At 45.4% G+C, this 19,198-nt stretch overlaps 1 protein-coding gene across 2 annotated transcripts in view; it reads right to left on the bottom strand.

Annotated features, from left to right (window-relative positions):
* The window catches only part of LOC306785959 (NACHT, LRR and PYD domains-containing protein 3-like), a 90,933-nt gene that overhangs the window by 55,884 nt on the left and 15,851 nt on the right, over nucleotides 1–19,198 (bottom strand). Inside the window, exons 10-11 of one of the 2 annotated variants that reach the window (XM_079280559.1) lie at nucleotides 16,527–16,573; nucleotides 15,553–16,387 (exon numbers count right to left, since the gene is read on the bottom strand). The exons of the other annotated variant lie outside the window; for it this stretch is intronic. Coding sequence (XP_079136685.1) covers nucleotides 15,852–16,387; nucleotides 16,527–16,573 — 583 coding nt within the window. The 3' untranslated portion in view covers nucleotides 15,553–15,851. Of the gene's footprint in view, nucleotides 1–15,552; nucleotides 16,388–16,526; nucleotides 16,574–19,198 lie in introns of those variants that run through there. 2 annotated transcript variants of the gene reach the window in all.

The following is a 19,198-nucleotide window of genomic DNA, read 5'->3' as shown; positions in this document are numbered from 1 at the left end:
ACTTTAAAGTATTTCTTTACTGAAGTCAAAGGTAAAGCCGTGTGCTTTGTTTGTGGAGAACAAGTTGCAGTGTTGAAGGATTACAATTTGAATCGTCATTACGAGAGGAAACACACGGAGAAATACGAAAGATTGACGGAGGCAGAGCGGGAACGGACGTCTGAGGCTTTGCCAGCTAAGCTGCAAAAGCAACAAGGCCTTTTTACACATCCAGCTTCACACATCCAGGGATGCAGCCGCCAAGACCAGCTTTGTGATATCCCACAAAATTGACTCCAAGTGCACCGTAACGAGGAGGATCGAGGGCATCGCGGGAAATCTGGAGCTTCAGCTGCAAAACAAAGCAGACCATTTTGAATTTTTCGCTTTGGCTCTGGACGAGAGCTGCGATGTCCGGGACACAGCCCACCTACTCATCTTTGTACGAGATTACAGAGGAGCTGGCAGCAATGCAGTCAGTGAAACGGGGAGTGATTTGTTCACGGAGGTAAATGCATGCTTCCACAAGCTGGGACTGAAATGGGACAAACTGGCATGTGTCACAACTGATGGTTGTCCAAATCTGATGGGGAGAAATGTCGGACTTTTAAAGCAGATGCAAGATAAAGTGACTGAAATAAACCCAGAACTGAAATGTGTATTTTTGCATTGCATTATACATCAGAATGTGCTCAAACTTAACCATGTTATTGATGTTGTAACTAAAATAGTTGCCTTGAGCATTGAATCACAGACAGTTTGTTGCACTCTTGGAGGAGCATGAGACTGAACACAGTGACAGGCTAACACACAGCTGTCAGGTGGCTCAGCCTGAGCAAAGTGCTTCAAAGAGGTCGAGACCTGAGAGCAGAGATTCAAGAGTTTTGTGAGAAGAAAGGCAAGGACATCCCAGAGCTCTCCGATGTAAACTGGATGACACATTTTGCATTTGCTGTTGATGTGACGGCACTAATGAATGATCTGAATACCAAACTGCAAGGCAAGGGCCTCTTTGCACATGACATGTACAGCCTGGTGAAGGCTTTCATGACAAAGTTGCAGTTTCTTTCAAGCCAGATGCAGGTAACACTCTCACCCACCTGCACACCCTGAAAGAAGCCACACCATCAGTTGTACACCTCCACAGGTACTCATCCATGTTAGGGGCACTGCATGGTGAGTTTTCAAGGCCATTTCAAGACTTCAAAACAGTTGAGCGTGAACTGCACATGATTTCTTCTCCCTTCACGTGCAGTGGGGATAATGCTCCCAAAATTTTGCAAAAACATGATCACCGTCAGTGTTCTACTATTATATATGGATATTACAAATGTATATGTTGTTTAAGGTGGAGCTCATTTTAACTCTTTTATACTCTGTTGTTCAGTTTGGGTAGTTAGGAAAGGTTTGACAAATTATAATGTGCAAAGTAACTAGTAACTAAAGCTGGCAGTCAAATGTAGTGGAGTAAAAAGTACAATATTTCCCTCTGAGATGGAGTGGAAGTACAAAGTTGAATAAAATAGAAATACTCAAGTAAAGTACCTTGAATTTGTACATAAGTACAGTGCTTAAGCAAATATACTTAGTTACATTCCACCACTGATCATAACATTTACTCTTACCACTCACAGCTCATCAAAACCAAACAACATACTGCTTTTTATGAAGAGGTGGAATAATATTGAGCAGGATTGAGTTCAGTCCACAACAGTCCCCGTTTCTCATGTGGCCCCTTGGGAAAAATAATTGCCCACCCCTGGTCGGGACAATAGGGGGTGGTAGACCCAGGTCGCCCAATATCATCCCTGAAACCTCCTGACCATGAGGTGTTGCCCCAGAATCGGGCATGAGAGGATGGAGCCCTCTGCTTGATGCAGAGCCATGGGCAGGTCTGGTAACCGCTCGTGATGCAAGGTGCAGGAACCACCTGGTGCCCGGACTCTCCAGAGCTACCAGCAACATGGACAGGTCCTGCTTACCAGTAACATGGACAGGTCCTGCTTACCAGTAACATGGACAGGTCCTGCTTACCAGTAACATGGACAGGTGCTGCTTACCAGTAACATGGACAGGTGCTGCTTTCCAGTAACATGGACAGCTGCTGCTTACCAGTAACATGGACAGGTGCTGCTTTCCAGTAACATGGACAGGTGCTGCTTACCAGTAACATGGACAGGTGCTGCTTTCCAGTAACATGGACAGCTGCTGCTTACCAGTAACATGGACAGGTGCTGCTTTCCAGTAACATGGACAGGTGCTGCTTACCAGTAACATGGACAGGTGCTGCTTTCCAGTAACATGGAAAGGTGCTGCTTTGAACCCTGTTGAAGTGTTCACTCCCAACGGGGGACATTGGGTGTTTTCTCTATTGGTGAATAAGAGAGAAAGGGTGATGATCTGTCCACATCAGAACAGACACTGCTGCCCTTTAAAGGGCCGGGGATCTGACAACCTCCTGTCTGTTGAGGTTCATCTCCACAGTGGTGTTGTCCGACCTCAACATGACGTGCTTCCAACTCAGTTGTGGAGCGAAATGGTTCAGAACCTTCTCGACAGCAACAAGCTCCAGCAGGTTGATGTGATGCGGAGTCCAGCCATGTGCCTCCCACCCTGGCTTGCTCTATGGTCCCGCCCCGATCTGCGAGGGTGCTTTACAACAAAACATGAACAAGGATACCGTTTACGTTAACCATGACTAAAGGCCCAATTAGAAGGATGTAAGAAATTTGAGCAAAAACAAGTCTAATATTATAATATATATATAAAAATAATAGTAATCACAAATACACAACATATTATTTTAAAATATATTTGTCACAAATTGTGTTTCAGTGTTAATTTCAGGTAAAATTAAGCTGCAAAGTCCACAAAATATCAGTAAATATATATTTTATAGATAACATAATCAAAATGAAACACAAATGTTTGAGACAGAAAGGTATTTTGGTTTCATTTCACTGGAGTCTCATATTGTTATACAATGTTTATTTTATTTCAGATTCAGGCAGAGTGAACAAAACAAACTTCCTTAATAATATGAGGAACTCTGATACTATAGGACCCCAGAATGACTGCAGCTTTTAGAAAAGATCACTGGATCAAGGCCGAGGTCAGTCCACTGTTTACCTCAAAAGCTAAGGGTCATAGATCTTTTTTAGTACCAAACTTGGTTGAACAGTAAATATAAGTTGGATTATGAGACAATCGGCACCTAAAATACCTCACCACCTCTCCTTCATAGGAGCAAGACACAACGACTTTAGTTTAGCCTCCTTTTGTAGCTTTTATCTCTTTGTAGTCATTTTGAGTCTCTTTGTAGTTATTTTGTGTAACTTTCACTGGTTCAGGCAGACTTGAATCAAAAAGCCTCACAATGAGACAGTTGAAGGAAAGTTCACTTCACTTATCAGGTCGGGTGAGATCAAAACCAGGAGATCAGTCACTCAGGATACCAAATCTGAAAAGGTTCAGGTAGAAAATCCAAAGTGCAAGAAGCAGACAAGCAGGGTCAGAACAGGCAGATCAGATAACACGGACTAGGAAACACTGGAGAGTTTGACAGAAACATGCAAGACAATCTGACAAGGACCGAGTGAAAGTAGACTTGTGACAATACTGAGGGACTAATGAGAGAATGAGCTGCAGGTGAGGAGACGGTCGGGGAAGACCAGACGTCTCATTAATGAACCAGTGTAGGATCCACACTGAATATTTGCATACGTTGAATTGTACATATGCTAAAAAATATTATGATTCATAAAACCTTGTGTACTCCTGCCAGTGAGCTATTTCCTGTTTTAAATCTCAAATCAAGCTGTAAATGTGAGCAGCTGGTTCAGCCTCACATCCCTCCCTCTACACGCCCACACTCAACCATGAATGGTCAATGCAAAGCACCTTATGAATGTTGATGTATAGAAATGAGCTGCTGATCAATGAGTCTTTACAGTGAATCACGGACCAAGAGGAAGACCAAGAAAATACATTTTAAATGAAGGTTCATGTGGATGAGGTGATCCCTGAACACTAGTTCTTGTGACGCACACAAAATGTATGGTCACATCTTTTGTTTGTTTGATAGAACGAATTTCTGTGATTTTGCTAATCATAATAAAACTTCCTCAGAAGTGTATTCCTATCTATCCCAGGTAGCAGTTCAGCGCTGTGGTTTCGTCTCGCGACAAGGGACTTGTACGTACGCATGCAGCGTATTCTCATAGCTGGAGAATGCGTTACATGAGGGAAGCCACACGTTTAATCATTTCCTGTCTTTCTCAGGTTAGTGACATGGAAAGTGCACCAAATATGACATATGAAGTGGGGACCAATGTGTACTGAAGATTTTTATAGATTATTGTGTGTTTCATGTAGTTGTTTGGTCGCTACATGATTGTTGTTTTAAGACTGGCTGTCGAGTGCTTGCTAAACTGAAATTTTGTTTCACAAGACAGAAGGAAAGGTTATGCTGGGTGCCCCACAGTCGAAAGACAAGAAGGTTAGGCTAACTGAAAACTCTGAAGACAAGATGGACAGCTGTCTGTCTTTATACGTCAGCCCCGTAAAAGTCTGTTCATTATCACCGATCACACACACAGTTTCACTCAATGACAATGATAAAACAATGGGCCCGGGACAGCAGCTCGTATTGGGACATGAAGGGGACCCATGGGTCTGTTTCAAGTTGGGAATTCTAAAATGAGACAGATCTGAAATGTGCCTGGTCCTGGCTCCAGATCTTGACTCACATGTTGGATAGCATCGGCTATCCAACATGTGAGTCAAGATTTATTCTCCAGCAAGACAACGACCCCAAGCATACAGCAAAAGCTCCATAGAATAGTTCAAAGACAACAAGGTGAATGTTCTGGAGTGGAAGTCAAAGCCCAGACCTCAATCCAATCCAGAATCTGTGGCTGGACTTGAAAAGATCTGTTCACGCCCGATCCCTGAGCAACCTGACAGAGCTTGAGCTGTTTTGAAGAAGAATAGAGAAAAATCTTCGTGTCCAGATGTTCCAGACTGAGTGAGACACATCCACACACACTCAGTGCTGTGATTGCAGCCAAAGGTGCATCTACTAAATACTGACCTGAAGGGGGTGAATACTTATGCAATCATTTACTTTACCTTATATATTTTTAATTAATTGACATTATTTTGTAAAAATCTGTTTTCACTTTGAAATCAAAGAGGTTTTTTTTTTGCAAATTCTTGTCAAAAAAGCCAAATTATATTGAACATGATTTCATGTATAAAAGCAACAAAAGGATGAAACATCCAAGGGGGCTGAATACTTATGCAAGGCACTGTACATGTAGATCAGAAAGAGGAGAGTCAGGACTACAGTTGTCTTCCCTAACACGTCTTGTTCTGCTGCGCCCTCAGGTGGTGGAGGTCTGCTACGACGTCCTGAAGGAGCGTATCTTCTCCAAATAACGAGGGAAACAAGGGAAGGTGACCTTTGTTGACTGATTGAAATGTCATTAATACAATAAATGACTTCAGCAGGATTTCCTCTTTGCTCTATTTCTCTAGATATCCAGTTTATCCTACAACGTTTGGCCTGTTGTGACAGTCAACAACGACAGTATGTGGAACATATTTCACTGGGGATGTAACTATATACGGTGACTCAATACATCGTACTGAGCAGCTGAAAAGTGGATCACAATGTGGACACATTTTCTTTATTTGAATAATAAAAGAGAGAAAAGTGTCTGGTTTGGGACTACTTTTCTCTCCAACGTTTCTGTGACACTTAAATTGAGGTGTGATGAGGTTTAAAAAGCCCTTTGACCTTTTGTTTCTGTGTTCTGAACTTGTTCGACTGGTAATATGTTGATAATATCTGAGCCTTTGGTTTTCTTTAGTGAAGCCTGGTTCACCCACACAGCTGCTTCCACTTGTGGCCTAATTAGAGCTCTTGTCAGGACGTGTGGATGTGAACAGACCGATATCTATTAACACCTTCTGACTCTCCTGTTCTCTAACTTCTGTTAAGCTGCTGCAGCTCACAGCTTTATGAGTTATTGGTCATTGATTATATGAGTTGTTTGTTCAAATTAATAATATTCTAACATTTCTTTTCAGGGAATTCAGAAAGAGGAAATATAAGATTATTTGATATTTAACAACTATTTGAACCTTTTTTTTAACAAACTGAGATTCTAACAATTCTTCTGTTAACATGAAGCAACTTTGAACCTTTTCGAGACATGGAGGTGAAATCTGATTGGATGAAAGCTCTCCTTAAAACAAGCTGCACTGGAAGCAGCGCTGCAGGCTGGAAGCAGAGCAACAGAGGAGGACAGTAGCTGTGCAATGAGAAAATAAGATAATGGGAAAAATAATTAGAATACATGTAGTGTATTTATGAAACATGATTAAATAATAAAATAGCTATAACTTTGTGATTCTGTTTAGGCCCTGACGGCCCACCACTGCCATTCATAACATTGCTGATGTCTTCCTGCTCACCAATCTCAACACAGATCTCCTCCACGCTCCATGAAAACAAAAGAGGGAATAACTCAGGTCACAGAGCTCCTCTTTAAACCATTGTTAGATCCTGGTATACTTCCGGCCCGATACGGGGCTACTTACTGACTCAGCTCTCTATTAAAAGATTGTCGAGCTGGTGTTCTTGCGATGGAACTCGCCTGGCTCTTCTAACTGCCGTTACTCCCGACGTCTACCCTGCTTCCTCCGGTCTGAGTGCACTCGGTCGAGGGGCCACCCTGACCCCGGGCGCTCCTACCAGTCGCGTCGGTTATGGCAGCTTCCCTCTTATGGATCCGTGCTCTTGGTAAATGCCAGGTTAGGTTCTATTTCATCCTTACTGACCGCCAGAGGCAGTGCTTAACACTGAATGTATTCCGTCGCGCGCATGCGCAGGTCGAATATTTATATCAACAAAGTCACGTGTGACCTCGGATGACCACCGTCGTCTATAAGTTCCGGTGTCATCCTGAGCTCAGTCCTTTTTTCTTCTCGCGTCGCAGGTTAGCTACCATGGTAGCTTAAACAAGGATGTGTCTACGATCAAGACATATTAGAGCTCGTCGCTGTAGCCTTGTGACTACCGGTCGGAGTTGCGGTTCTCTCGCCCTCCAAAGGCTGCGACGAGCTGTCCCTCTTCGGAGGGAACGGTGTGTTCGCCGTTCGGACATCGAGCCCCGGACTGGTGGACGCCCCTATCATCGGTCGTCACCAGTCTGATAAGGGTCAGCTAAGTCGTGATGACAGCAATCGGTAAGATCGATTAACATTGTTTTCTATAACAGTTGTTTGTTCCACGGTTGGCAGAGCGCTTCCGCTCTAGTAATCGAGTGGCGCGCTAACGAGAGCGTAGAATTACGCTGTCGGCCCGCCCTTCACAGTGTTACGGCTATCACAGTTAGCAGAGTGTTCCTGCTCAGGCAAACTTTGTGAGACACTAGATCCGCATTGGCGTTGTGTACATGGAGATTTAATCTTTACATCTGACGTAATTCGCAGTTAGCAGTGTCTTCACTCAGGCTAACTTGGATGCTAGCTGGGACTGCGTCCATCAACTTTGTAAACCTTACGGCTGTCACAGTTAACAGAGCGTCCCCGCTCAGGTTAACTCAGTGGGAAACTAGCTAAACAAAGCTGATGCTGGGACTGCGTCCATCAACTTTGTATCCTTACGGCTGTCACAGTTAACAGAGCTGTCACAGTTAACAGAGCGTCCTCGCTCGGGTTAACTCAGTGGGAAACTAGCTAAACAAAGCTGATACTGGGACTGCGTCCATCAACTTTGTATCCTTACGGCTGTCACAGTTAACAGAGCTGTCACAGTTAACAGAGCGTCCTCGCTCAGGTTAACTCAGTGGGAAACTAGCTAAACAAAGCTGATACTGGGACTGCGTCCATCAACTTTGTATCCTTACGGCTGTCACAGTTAACAGAGCGTCCCTGTTCAGGTTAACTCAGTGGGAAACTAGCTAAACAAAGCTGATACTGGGGCTGTAGCCATCAACTTTGTATCCTTACGGCTGTCACAGTTAACAGAGCGTCCCCGCTCAGGTTAACTCAGTGGGAAACTAGCTCAACAAAGCTGATACTGGGACTGCGTCCATCAACTTTGTATCCTTACGGCTGTCACAGTTAACAGAGCTGTCACAGTTAACAGAGCGTCCTCGCTCAGGTTAACTCAGTGGGACACTAGCTAAACAAAGCTGATACGGGGGCTGTAGCCATCAACTTTGTATCCTTACAGCTGTCACAGTTAACAGAGCGTCCTCGCTCAGGTTAACTCAGTGGGAAACTAGATAAACAAAGCTGGTACTGGGGCTGTGGCCATCAACTTTGTAGCATTACAACGATCACAGTTAGCGGGATGTGCTCGCTCAGGCTAACTCGGTGAATGCTAGTTATACTAAATCAACATTGAGGTTGTGCCCATTGATGGTTTTTACGCATTACGGCTGTCGAGTTCGCTCCGGCTAACTAGACTAAGCTAATACTCGGTGTGTCCATTGATTGTTGTAAACATTATGGACATATCGGTAGCGGATATCAGTTAGCAGAGTGCCCTCGCTCAGGCTAACTGGTAGCACACCAAGAGTTACAGCACCTGTCCAAGTGGAGAGTGTCCTCGCACTGTAAGGACTGTGGTTTTTTTTTGTCCGTTTTTCACAGTAGCAGAGTGCTCTCGCTCAAGCTAACTGGTGGGGCACCAATATCTGCAGCAACTATCCGAGTGAAGAGTGTCCTCGCTCCCCTCTCACTATGAGAACTGTTTCCTGACCTGTTCCACAGTGGCAGAGTGCTCTCGCTCAAGCTAACTGGTGGGACACCAATATCTGCAGCAGCTGTCTTAGTGAAGAGTGTCCTCGCTCCCCTCTCACTGTAAGGACTGTGTTCTTTTTGTCCGTTTTTCACAGTAGCAGAGTGCTCTCGCTCAAGCTAACTGGTGGGACACCAATATCTGCAGCAACTAGCTTAGTGAAGAGTGTCCTCGCTCCCCTCTCACTATAAGGACTTGCCTGGCCTGTTTCCACGGTGGCAGAGTGCTCTCGCTCAAGCTAACTGGTGGGACACCAATATCTGCAGCAACTAGTTTAGTGAAGAGTGTCCTCGCCCCTCTCACTATAAGGACTTTGCCTGACCTGTTTCCACAGTGGCAGAGTGCTCTCGCTCAAGCTAACTGGTGGGACACCAATATCGGCAGCAACTATCTTAGTGAAGAGTGTCCTCGCTCCCCTCTCACTGTACGGACTGTGTTCTGTTTTGTCCGTTTTTACGGTAACAGAGTGCTCTCGCTCAAGCTAACTGGGGGGACACTAATATCTGCAGCAACTATCTTAGTGAAGAGAGTGGGCTTAGAGAGTGTCCTCGCCCCTCTCACTATAAGGACTTTGCCTGACCTGTTTCCACAGTTGCAGAGTGCTCTCGCTCAGGCTAACTGGTGGGTCACCAATATCCGCAGCGGCTGGCCAAGGGAAGAGTCTCCGAAGGATCACTCGCCACTGACTGCCCCCTGCCTGTTCTCTCAACATTCAGCAGAGCGCTCCCGCTCGGACTGATTTGGAATTCCAGTGGGATACTAGTGGGACAAGGGTTCCACCAGAATCGCGGCCATGTTAAACTCTCCCGGCTGTAGGACCTGTATAGCTCCTCTTCAGCCGGAGGACGGCCCTGACCTCTTGCCCTAGCAGGGAGAACCCAGGCAGGACCTGCGGCATCACGCCTTGAGCAGTAAGGTCTGCTAGGCTGGCCGAAGTGGAACACCTGATGCGGGAGGTCTACCTCCCCCTGTCAGGGCAGCTGAATCCAGACCAACCTACCCTGGTCATTTGTATGGCGCTTGCACGCCGGGCATACACAGCAGCTGGAACATCCACCTGTGAGTGCCTTCTTCGGCACCTTCCCGCCCTCACCACCTTTTCTGTTCCTCCCTCCGAGGAATATCTGAGGGAGTTGCGTGCATGGTGGAGACACCAGGGCTCTCTCCCGCCTTACATCAGACCATGCAGGAGGTGGAAAATCTGGCCTTGCACGTATGCCAGCCAGTTAGACGACTATGGCGTCCATCAGTTTCCCCTGAGGAGACTCTGAGGCCCGATGCCAGGTGCCCTCGACCCAATGTCGGGTCAAAGATGACCTGCTATCCAGGGCTTAGGACACAGCAGCGCTGTGCACCGTATCGACAACTCCCTCTCCCACCTCATGCTTTCCCTCGCAGATTCTCTGCAGCGGGCTACTTCGACGCTTCTGCTCAGTGATGCTTCATTGCAGGCGTTTGCGCTCATATCGAGGGAACGTGGATGTATGATGTCCACCCTGGTTCAGACTCGCCGCCAGGTTTGGCTGGCGCAGTCACCCCTATCTGAGACATGTAGGAGGACCCTCCATACTGTCCCAGTGGAGCCTGGTGAGCTGTTCGAGTCAGCTGCTGTACAGGCGCTTCAGCGGACTGTTAGAGCTAGCCAGACCAGGCAGCAGTTCTCTGGTCTTTGCAGGGACATGCCTGCACCCCCAGACCTAGGGGTCCCATTTTTGGCCCACAAGGCCGTTTTCTCAGCCTCCAGCTTACCCTAGTAGCCGCAACAGGCCTCGGCGTCCTGCTGAGAGGCCGGACCGCTACCTATACAACCCTACTTACGTCCCCGTCCCCCCCGGCAGGGGTGCCAGGAGATGTCTCCAGGCCGGCTGTCGGGGTTCTTTCTCCCATCAGCGGATTTCCAAGGGAGAGTGGTTCACGTCTATCAACGCCTGTTCCCAGGGTGCATCACCACAACTTTCAGTCCTGGGTGCTTCCATTCGGACTCTCCCATCTCCCCATGGGTGTCCACAGTGTGTTACTGCTGTCCTTTCCCCCTGCAATCGCAGGGCGTGAACATACTGCCGTACTTAGACTGGCTGACCTAGGCGCCGTCCCGGGCTTCAGGCGCCACAGGACACTGCTCGCCTTCTCTCGCGTGGCCCGGTGGGCCTCAAGGTGAACATGGAGAGGAGCTACCTGAGCCCTTCTCAGAGCATAACCTTCATTAGTGTGGCCCTATGAGGGCCTGTCTGTCGCCCCAGTGCGGATGGCTGAACAGCCTTCACTTGGATGCCAAGTGGCACAGATACAGGGCAATAATATTATCGAAACAGTGTCTATTCATCTATTCACTATCCCCATGGAGGGAGTGCATATCTGGCGAACAGTGTCCCAGGAACCGAGCCCCAGGGGCTCGGTTCCATTCCACCAGGAGATTGTCACAACAGATACCCGCCTCTCAAGGCGGGGTGCAGGGTGACAGAACAGGACAGCCTGGGGGCAGTTGTCTGCTGAAAGACCGCAGGTCCAGGTTCTAGAGCTAGCGCTCGAGCACTTCCTTCCATGTTTGAAGGGAAAGCATGTGCTTGTCCGGTGGACAGCACCTCTGCTGTGATTTCCCATGAACTATCGATGGGGCACCAGATCTGCAGAAGTTGCTACGGGGATCACCGTGGCCTTCTGACTTGGGAGGCCCCCCGCCTGACCAGCCTGTGGGCAATGTACCCACCAGGAGAATGGTACAAGTTGTGGTTTTCCTGTTCCGTTACAAGCCTCCACCAGGAGAGTGGCGGCTGCATCCAGACGTGTCGACCCACTGCCCCCACTGGGTCTCCCTGACGGAGGACCAGCCCTCTGGGTCAAGATGCCCTGGCTCACACGTGGCCAGAGGATCTTCTTTATGCCTTTCCACCATTCCCTCTGCTTTTGCTGTAAGCTTGTCAGAGTTCTTCCCCGACAGGAGGGATCTCCTGTCGCAACTAGAGGGTCGGATTTGGCATTCCAATCCCTGCCGCCTTCAATTAGGGGTCACGGGAGGGCCCGACCGGATGCTGAGTGGCTGCATAGAACCAGTCTGACGGACTATTCTGAATGCCAGTGCGCGGTCTACCTGCCTGCAGTACAAGAAACAGGTGGAAGCTGTTCTCCGACTAGTGTGCGGCTCAGAACAAGGTCCCAGTACAGCGCCCCGTGCCTGCTGTACTGAGTTTCTACAGTCCCTCCTGGATAAGGGCCGGTCTCCCCTGCATGGGACCTACCCTTGGTACTGGACAGCTTATGCTTGTCCTTTTGAACCCCTGGCACAGGCGGAGCCTAGATGGCTATCAGCAAGACGGTTTTCTCCTTGCTGTCAATTCAGCTCAATGTGGGGGCGAGCTGCATGCCCTATCAGTGGAAGAATCATGTCTGAGGTGGAACTCAGATGGCTTGGGTGTCACTTTCTGGCCTAAGGCAGTGTTTCTCCCAAGGGGGTGGATACGTTCACATATAAACCGGCCTATCCAGCTGGCAAAGTTGACCCCCCCTCCCCCATCGGGAGAGGAGAGGTCAAGGCTGCTGTGCCCAGTGTGGACCCTCAGAGCTTATATGGAAGCCACCGCCTGCATAGTCAGTTATGGTGAGCCTAAGAAGGGCTGTGCTCCTTTTTAAGAAAAAAAAGGAAAAACGGCACCTGTCCCACTGGATAGTGGAGGCCATTGCCGATACATACAAGGCGAGCGGCTGCGCTCGGCCATCCGGGGTGAAGGGTCACTACCAAGAGTGTCTCCACACCGAGGGCAAGCCTGAGTGGTGTGCCGGTGGGGGATACATGTGCGGCGGCCTCATGGGCATCACCGAGCACATTCACCAAACACTACAGAGTTAACGTTGCCGACCCTCACCCACTGGGGAGGGTTCTTGGCCAATTTTCTCTGCCGGAGCTATAAGGGGTAGTTACTGTGCTTCCTCGTGACTCTTTTGGTATAAGTCATCGAGTGTTAAGCACTGCCTCTGGCGGTCAGTAAGGATGAAATAGAACGAAAGTTACGAACGTAACTACGGTTCTATGAATCCTGGATGACCGCCAGAGTTCTTGGTCACTCGGAATCCCGTGAACTCGCGAGAAGATTCCATAGGACTGAGCTCAGGATGACACCGGAACTTATAGACGACGGTGGTCATCCGAGGTCACACGTGACTTTGTTGATATAAATATTCGACCTGCGCATGCGCGCGACGGAATACATTCAGTGTTAAGCACTGCCTCTGGCGGTCATCCAGGATTCATAGAACCGTAGTTACGTTCGTAACTTTCGTTTTAACGGCTAGGATTACTTCTTGCTAAAACCGTAAGGGGTTGTTAAGTGGATTCGGTCTCTAGGATAACCTTTCAGAACTCAGTTGTTATACATACAATGGCTTTAACTTTTTACTGCCACGAGGAACTTTTTACTACTTGAGCAAATGAATGCACTTGAGAAATTTACTTTAAATGCAGATTAGATATTTATTGCAGGTTATATTTGGTTAGTTTGCAAGGGTTAAAGCTACAGCTCACATAAAATGTCACTACACTTGATTCGTTACGTTAATTTTCTTCTCTGATTATACTCATTAGTTTTAGTTGCCGAGACGGCTCGGTTGGAGCTGGATGTTCAATGGTGCGATGAAAAGGTTATTTTGGAGTTGTTAGGAGCGAAGGTCTGGCCAGACCCTCGGTCCTCCTGCTCTGCAGCAGAGTCCGTTCAACAGTCCTCAAAACTCAGTACAAAGTCTTTCTCGGGCTGCTGCGTCTTCTCCGTTGTCCAGATGTTGAGAGTCGAGCAGTGGGGAGAGGAAAACCTCCGTCTTTAAATTTTATTGTCCACGAACAGCGGTCTTTTTTCCGTGAACAGAGACGAAGTCCTCAATACATCAGTTGCGATCGTCCGTATCTTCCCTCGGTGCACTTGGACGGCACCCGTGTTGAAATCCCAGTTTGCCGTTTGCAAGTCACTTCTTTTATCCATCATTTGGGCTGTCAGCCCCCTCCTGTTCAATACATGATCTCATCCCCCCACCCTCTGGAGAGGGCGTTGGGTTCGAACATGTCCGGACATGTCCAGGCTTCATCCTGTATCATGCCTCCATGACTCATCTCTTGCAACAGTCTTCTCCTAATTTCTGCAAGTCATCCTGACAAGCACTTTTCTCGCCGCTCCGGTTACACAAGACATTTGTTAAACACTTCTTACAATTGTTAAATCAGTTTAGTTAGTACACATTTGCTTATAAAATGATTATTGATCTCATCCTTCATCATTATTTCCCCATCCCTTGAAGCCAACACCCTGCTTACTTCCTCTTTCTCCGTACTTTCTACACTCAGACTGCACTATACTCAGATACACTTATTATTATTATCAGGTTTACATTTGTTAAATCACTCTATGTATTAAACATTTGTTATGTAACGATCATACACTTTATCTTTAGATTACACTTTAACTATTGATTTCTGAGTATATGCTTTATGCTTTTTATATCCTGACCTTCCCCTGATCGTGTATGCATGTTTTCGAGGCAGCTCTGTTGGGCTCAACTCTTCTTGACACCATCCATCTGCTGAGTCCATGTTTTCGGTTGGTTCCTTCTGTCAAGTTAAGGCAAAAAGGTAGCAGGAGATGGACCCAAACACAGAGACACGGGGAGCAGAAGGATGAAGAAATGGTGATTTTAATAAAGAACATGTCACACACACGTATACTACATGTGTATATAACCTCCAACACACACTCAGTCACAGTTTATTTCTTTCTTTAAGATTAGAATCGAATTAAATCTAACGACTGAATGCGTCAGTTTATTTCCTTGTTTAATTTAATTAAAGTTTATAATTAGTTTGAATCTTTAGTCCAAACTTGTTCAGTTGTTCAGGACTCTGAGACTTGATGTGCAGTGAGAGGACGCCCCCTGCTGGATGAACAACACCACAGTCTGTGTCCCAAATCCATCATTCTACACACAATGTACTAAATACTGATCACATAGTGAACAAACAATCACCTTTATCATTTTAGAGTCTCTGTTATTAACACGTATTGTTGGAAAGTCACAGAGCTCACTTAAAGGTCATCAGATACAACTTTTATTTACATTTTATTATATACATATACACCAACACACACACACACACACACACACGCTCATTTAATGAATTCCAAAAAGATGATTGTTGGCTGCAATGTTTTTCTGATGGAGTATAGGCTATATTATATGTGTGTGTGTATATATATATACAGTATATATAAAAAACATCGATCATTTTAATATTATATTTACTTTTTATAATCCTCTGTAATAATAAACATAACAGAATAACCACCTAATGATTATTTCTTTATCGCTTAATCTAATGATTGTTAAGTAATTTATCAACTATGATAATTATCATATTTTTATGTCCTGATTTATACGATATGTAATTAATAATTTACCCAAAATAAATATTAAAACTTGTCTGATTAATATTTCAACATAGTGCATTATCTGACCATGAACTCCAGACCCTCCAGATGATGAAGGTCTTCATCACCAAGAGAAGAACATTGATCTGGATGCACCATGTTCAGCAGGTGCTTTGTGACTTCTGGTGAAATCAACAGATTGTTGATCAAATATCACTGCAAAGTAGCACATTGTTAGTAAAAGAAGAAAAGACTCATGGACACTTTGAGTTAAAATGAGGAAATATTTTATTTCAGTTCATATACAGTGTTGCTAATAACACATCTATGTTCATCTAGAGATCAGAGAGGGTTGTAATATAGTGAGACTTGCTCTCTCCGGGGAATCCAAGGAACAAATGATGTTCTGTTTGGACACACAAGATGTACGACCTTCAAGAATGAGAGTAAGCTTGTTGAAGTTACATCACTCTGTTCAGAGTATTGTTTCATCAACCTCTAGCATACTGGAGAGAGAACACTACAAACACCACCCTGAGGATAAACTCCTACCCACATCCTCCTAACTCACACCAGCTGTGTGTGATCCTGTACACACTGAACTATCTGGTCAGCAGAGAGAAGGTTTCTCTAGCAGGAGGAGACTCTCCCTCCTACAGAGAACACAGAGACACTGAGGAACCAGACCAGAACCCAAAGCCAGGATAAAGAGGTTTAGTGAATGTGGTGTTGAAGGTGTGGAGGTGGATCAGTGTGTCAGAGGAGACTCTGTAGAAGGACAGAGAGCCAGCAGGACAGTCCACATACACTGCTACTCTACCAGAGGAGGAGGAGGAGAAGGAGGAGGAGATGAGTGTTCTTGCCTTATTGTGATAGACATAGTAACCATCATCAGAGCACTCCAGACACCAGGACTGATCATTCATTCCAAACCAACAGTCTTCACGCATTCCTCTCCTTCTGATTCCTCTGTAACTCACTGATATAGAAACGTCTCCTCTCCACTCGACCTCCCAGTAACAGCGACCAGTCAGACCAGTTCTACACAGCAGCTGAGGACACACATCAAATCTGTCTGGATGATCAGGATATGACTGATCCTCCTTCACACGTGTCACCTTCCTGTTGTTGTCAGACAGTTTGAGTTTTCTGTTCACTGTGTTTGTGTCGAGTGTGAGTTCACAGGAATCTGATGGAGAGAACAAGACACAATACAGCTGCAGTTATTAATCTATCATCTGTTTGATGATGACATCAGAGATGTGAATGAGTGATGTCACAGTTTGAAGATGCTTTGTTTTCATGAATCAAACTCAAAGCACACTTACACTTCCTCAGACCTGGTCTGAACCATCGGACTCCAGCAGGCTCTACCCTGAAAGGAGGAGGGGGGTCAGAGCAGCATGAAACATGGACATTACATCACTCTGTAATGATAAAAATGTTTTAACATGTCCTCATTATATTTTCTGTGAGATATGTTGCTGTTAGAAAATTCATTTGTACGGGCGTCTGGATGTCTGAACACATTGACATATTTGTTCTAGTACAAAGGTCACTTTTCTATCTTATTCGGGAAAAGCGACCGACGTGTTCTTTCTGCAATCAACTGCTTCTTGTTAGACTCAACATTTCTGCCTTAGTCTCCTGTGTGTTATCTGTCTCCTCTGTGCCGGCCGGTATCAATACCTTGTTTTGATTCTGCGTCTCTAGAGCATTTCACATTTCACTGCAATACGTGATTGTGTTTGTGTTCTCTGTTTGCAAACATTAAATTGACTTTTTGAAACTCTGATCATTCATCAAGACTCTGTTTTTATGTTAAACACTTTGGATAAAACCAATTTCACTCCTGAACTTTTGAAGGAAATATTCCACAACAACTCTCACACACAGAGCTTTGTTATTCATGTTCACATGGAGCACTTATTATTCATCAGCTCATACTCTTTGACTTCACTGGAGCTTCTTCTGATTGGCCGATGACGACAGCTCATTATGTTCACTTATTCATGATATATTATTATCAGTATTTTATTGACAATCATCCATTTCAGACTCAGTTTCCTCTTCCACTCAGTCAGTGAATCACATGTTTAAACCTGCATCAATTGATTTCTTTGTCCACTTGTGGTTCACTGAAAACAAGCTGTAAACACAACATCTGACATATTATCAGCTTATAAAGTAGTTGTGTCGGTTCTGGGTCGTGGTCACACGTGTGTGAGTCGCACTGCATGGGCGGAGTCAGTTTGTTCATAGAACCTCTACAAGTTCAAACCAACGGATGTACGACCTTTGAACTCGTGAACAAGTAGCTGATTACCTGTGAAATCTCTGACATCTAAACCAAAGTCAAGTCTCCCTTCAGTCGCTCATGGACGCAATCAGCCAGTAAACCAGACTTAATATCACGGCTTGATGCTTCCACCGAAACCATTAATACGGTGGTGATATTAATTATGATATTTTATATACAGTATATATATATATATATATATATATATATATAATATAAGACGTAAACATCAAATCACTGCAGTACAACAAAGAGTCAGCTGCAACGAAGACGACGTTGAGGACTTAAAAACCAGCATCAGTCACATTGAAAAAGAAACCAGTGAGCTGAAACAGAAGGCGGACTCAATGGAGAATTACAGCAGGTAATGGAGAGAGCTCACTCAGCCCCACACAGATGTATGTGGAAGGTGTCAGCAGCATGGAGGCACCTATGTGCATTTAATGTGGCTCTGTCCAGAAATTCATACATTTTGGGTTGAAATTGGTGACCAAGTATCCTCCATAACACAGTGTCCTATTGAGCTCAATGCTGTACAATGCATCCTAGGCCTAGACGCTGCCTCACCAGTATTAAACAGATATAAGAGAATTCTTAGTCTTCTATCATTCTGTGCACAGTTATCAATCTTACAGTATTGGCTAGACGGCGCACAACCATCTGTTTCAAGTTGGCTTCATAATGTTCTACAACTACTCCCATTGGAGAGGCTCACACATGTTCTCCAAGGAGACATAAATGGGTTCTTCTCTGTTTGGAAGCCTGTTATGGATTTTATTGGAGAGGACTATGCCAAAACCATACGAACAGGTTTTGCAACGTGGGATCCAAGTGAGCTGGTGAAGGGAAAAGTCCACAATATTTAATGTTATTTAATTGTTGTGCCAGGTATAATATGGACGATGATGATCTACAACTGTGCTGTTTTCTCAGATATTTAAAAAAAAACATGGTTTGTTGCTGAGTTTGACTGTCTGTATAGTTCGCTGCAATTATCATTTAATTGTTATTGCAGGGTCAATATGGAGGGTGATGATTTATGTTTGTTTTGGTTCCTTGTGTCTCGATTTTTTTTTGTGTCTGAGTCTGATTGTTTGTATAGTTAGCAGGTGTGTTATGTTATGTGCTGTTCTTTTTGGGGGTAGCATTGGTGTGGACTGAAAATAAAATGATTGAAAGAAAGTTGTTGTGTCTAACATGATATCAACCAGCTGCTTCCACATCAAGCAGTTACACATCAACATGATGATTCATCAGGAGTCTTTGTGTTTGTGTCACCTGATGAATGGAAGTCCAATGTTCTCTCTCTTTTAGCTCTGTTTTTGGTCTCCACCACCTCCTGAGGGAAACATCTGTCTCTTTAGCTGCTAAATGCTTCACTATGTTCACCAGCTAGTCTCTAACTGAGTATGTCTGCTGTTTGCTGCTGAGCAGGTAGTGAACAGTGGCTTCATCACAGCTTGTTGGATGAAAACAGCTGCTGCTGGAAACACTGAGACTGAACCAAACAGGAAATGTGCTACAGAACCAAAACTAGGAGCTAAAAGAGGCTAAAAAGCTCTGTAGAGCTGCAGAGACGGAGACAATTCTCTGTGGGTTCATCACCACCACACGACTCTTCACCATTACACAGAGTCAGCTGATCCGTTGTCAATATAGAAGTATTGATTGTTGGATGTTTTGGTCCTGACAAGCGACCTC

Source organism: Melanostigma gelatinosum (assembly GCF_949748355.1).
Source record: "Melanostigma gelatinosum genome assembly, chromosome: 12".
Lineage (NCBI taxonomy): Eukaryota > Metazoa > Chordata > Actinopteri > Perciformes > Zoarcidae > Melanostigma > Melanostigma gelatinosum.
The sequence above is the reverse complement of the archived record's forward strand: the minus strand, read 5'-3'. Positions and strand labels throughout refer to the sequence as shown.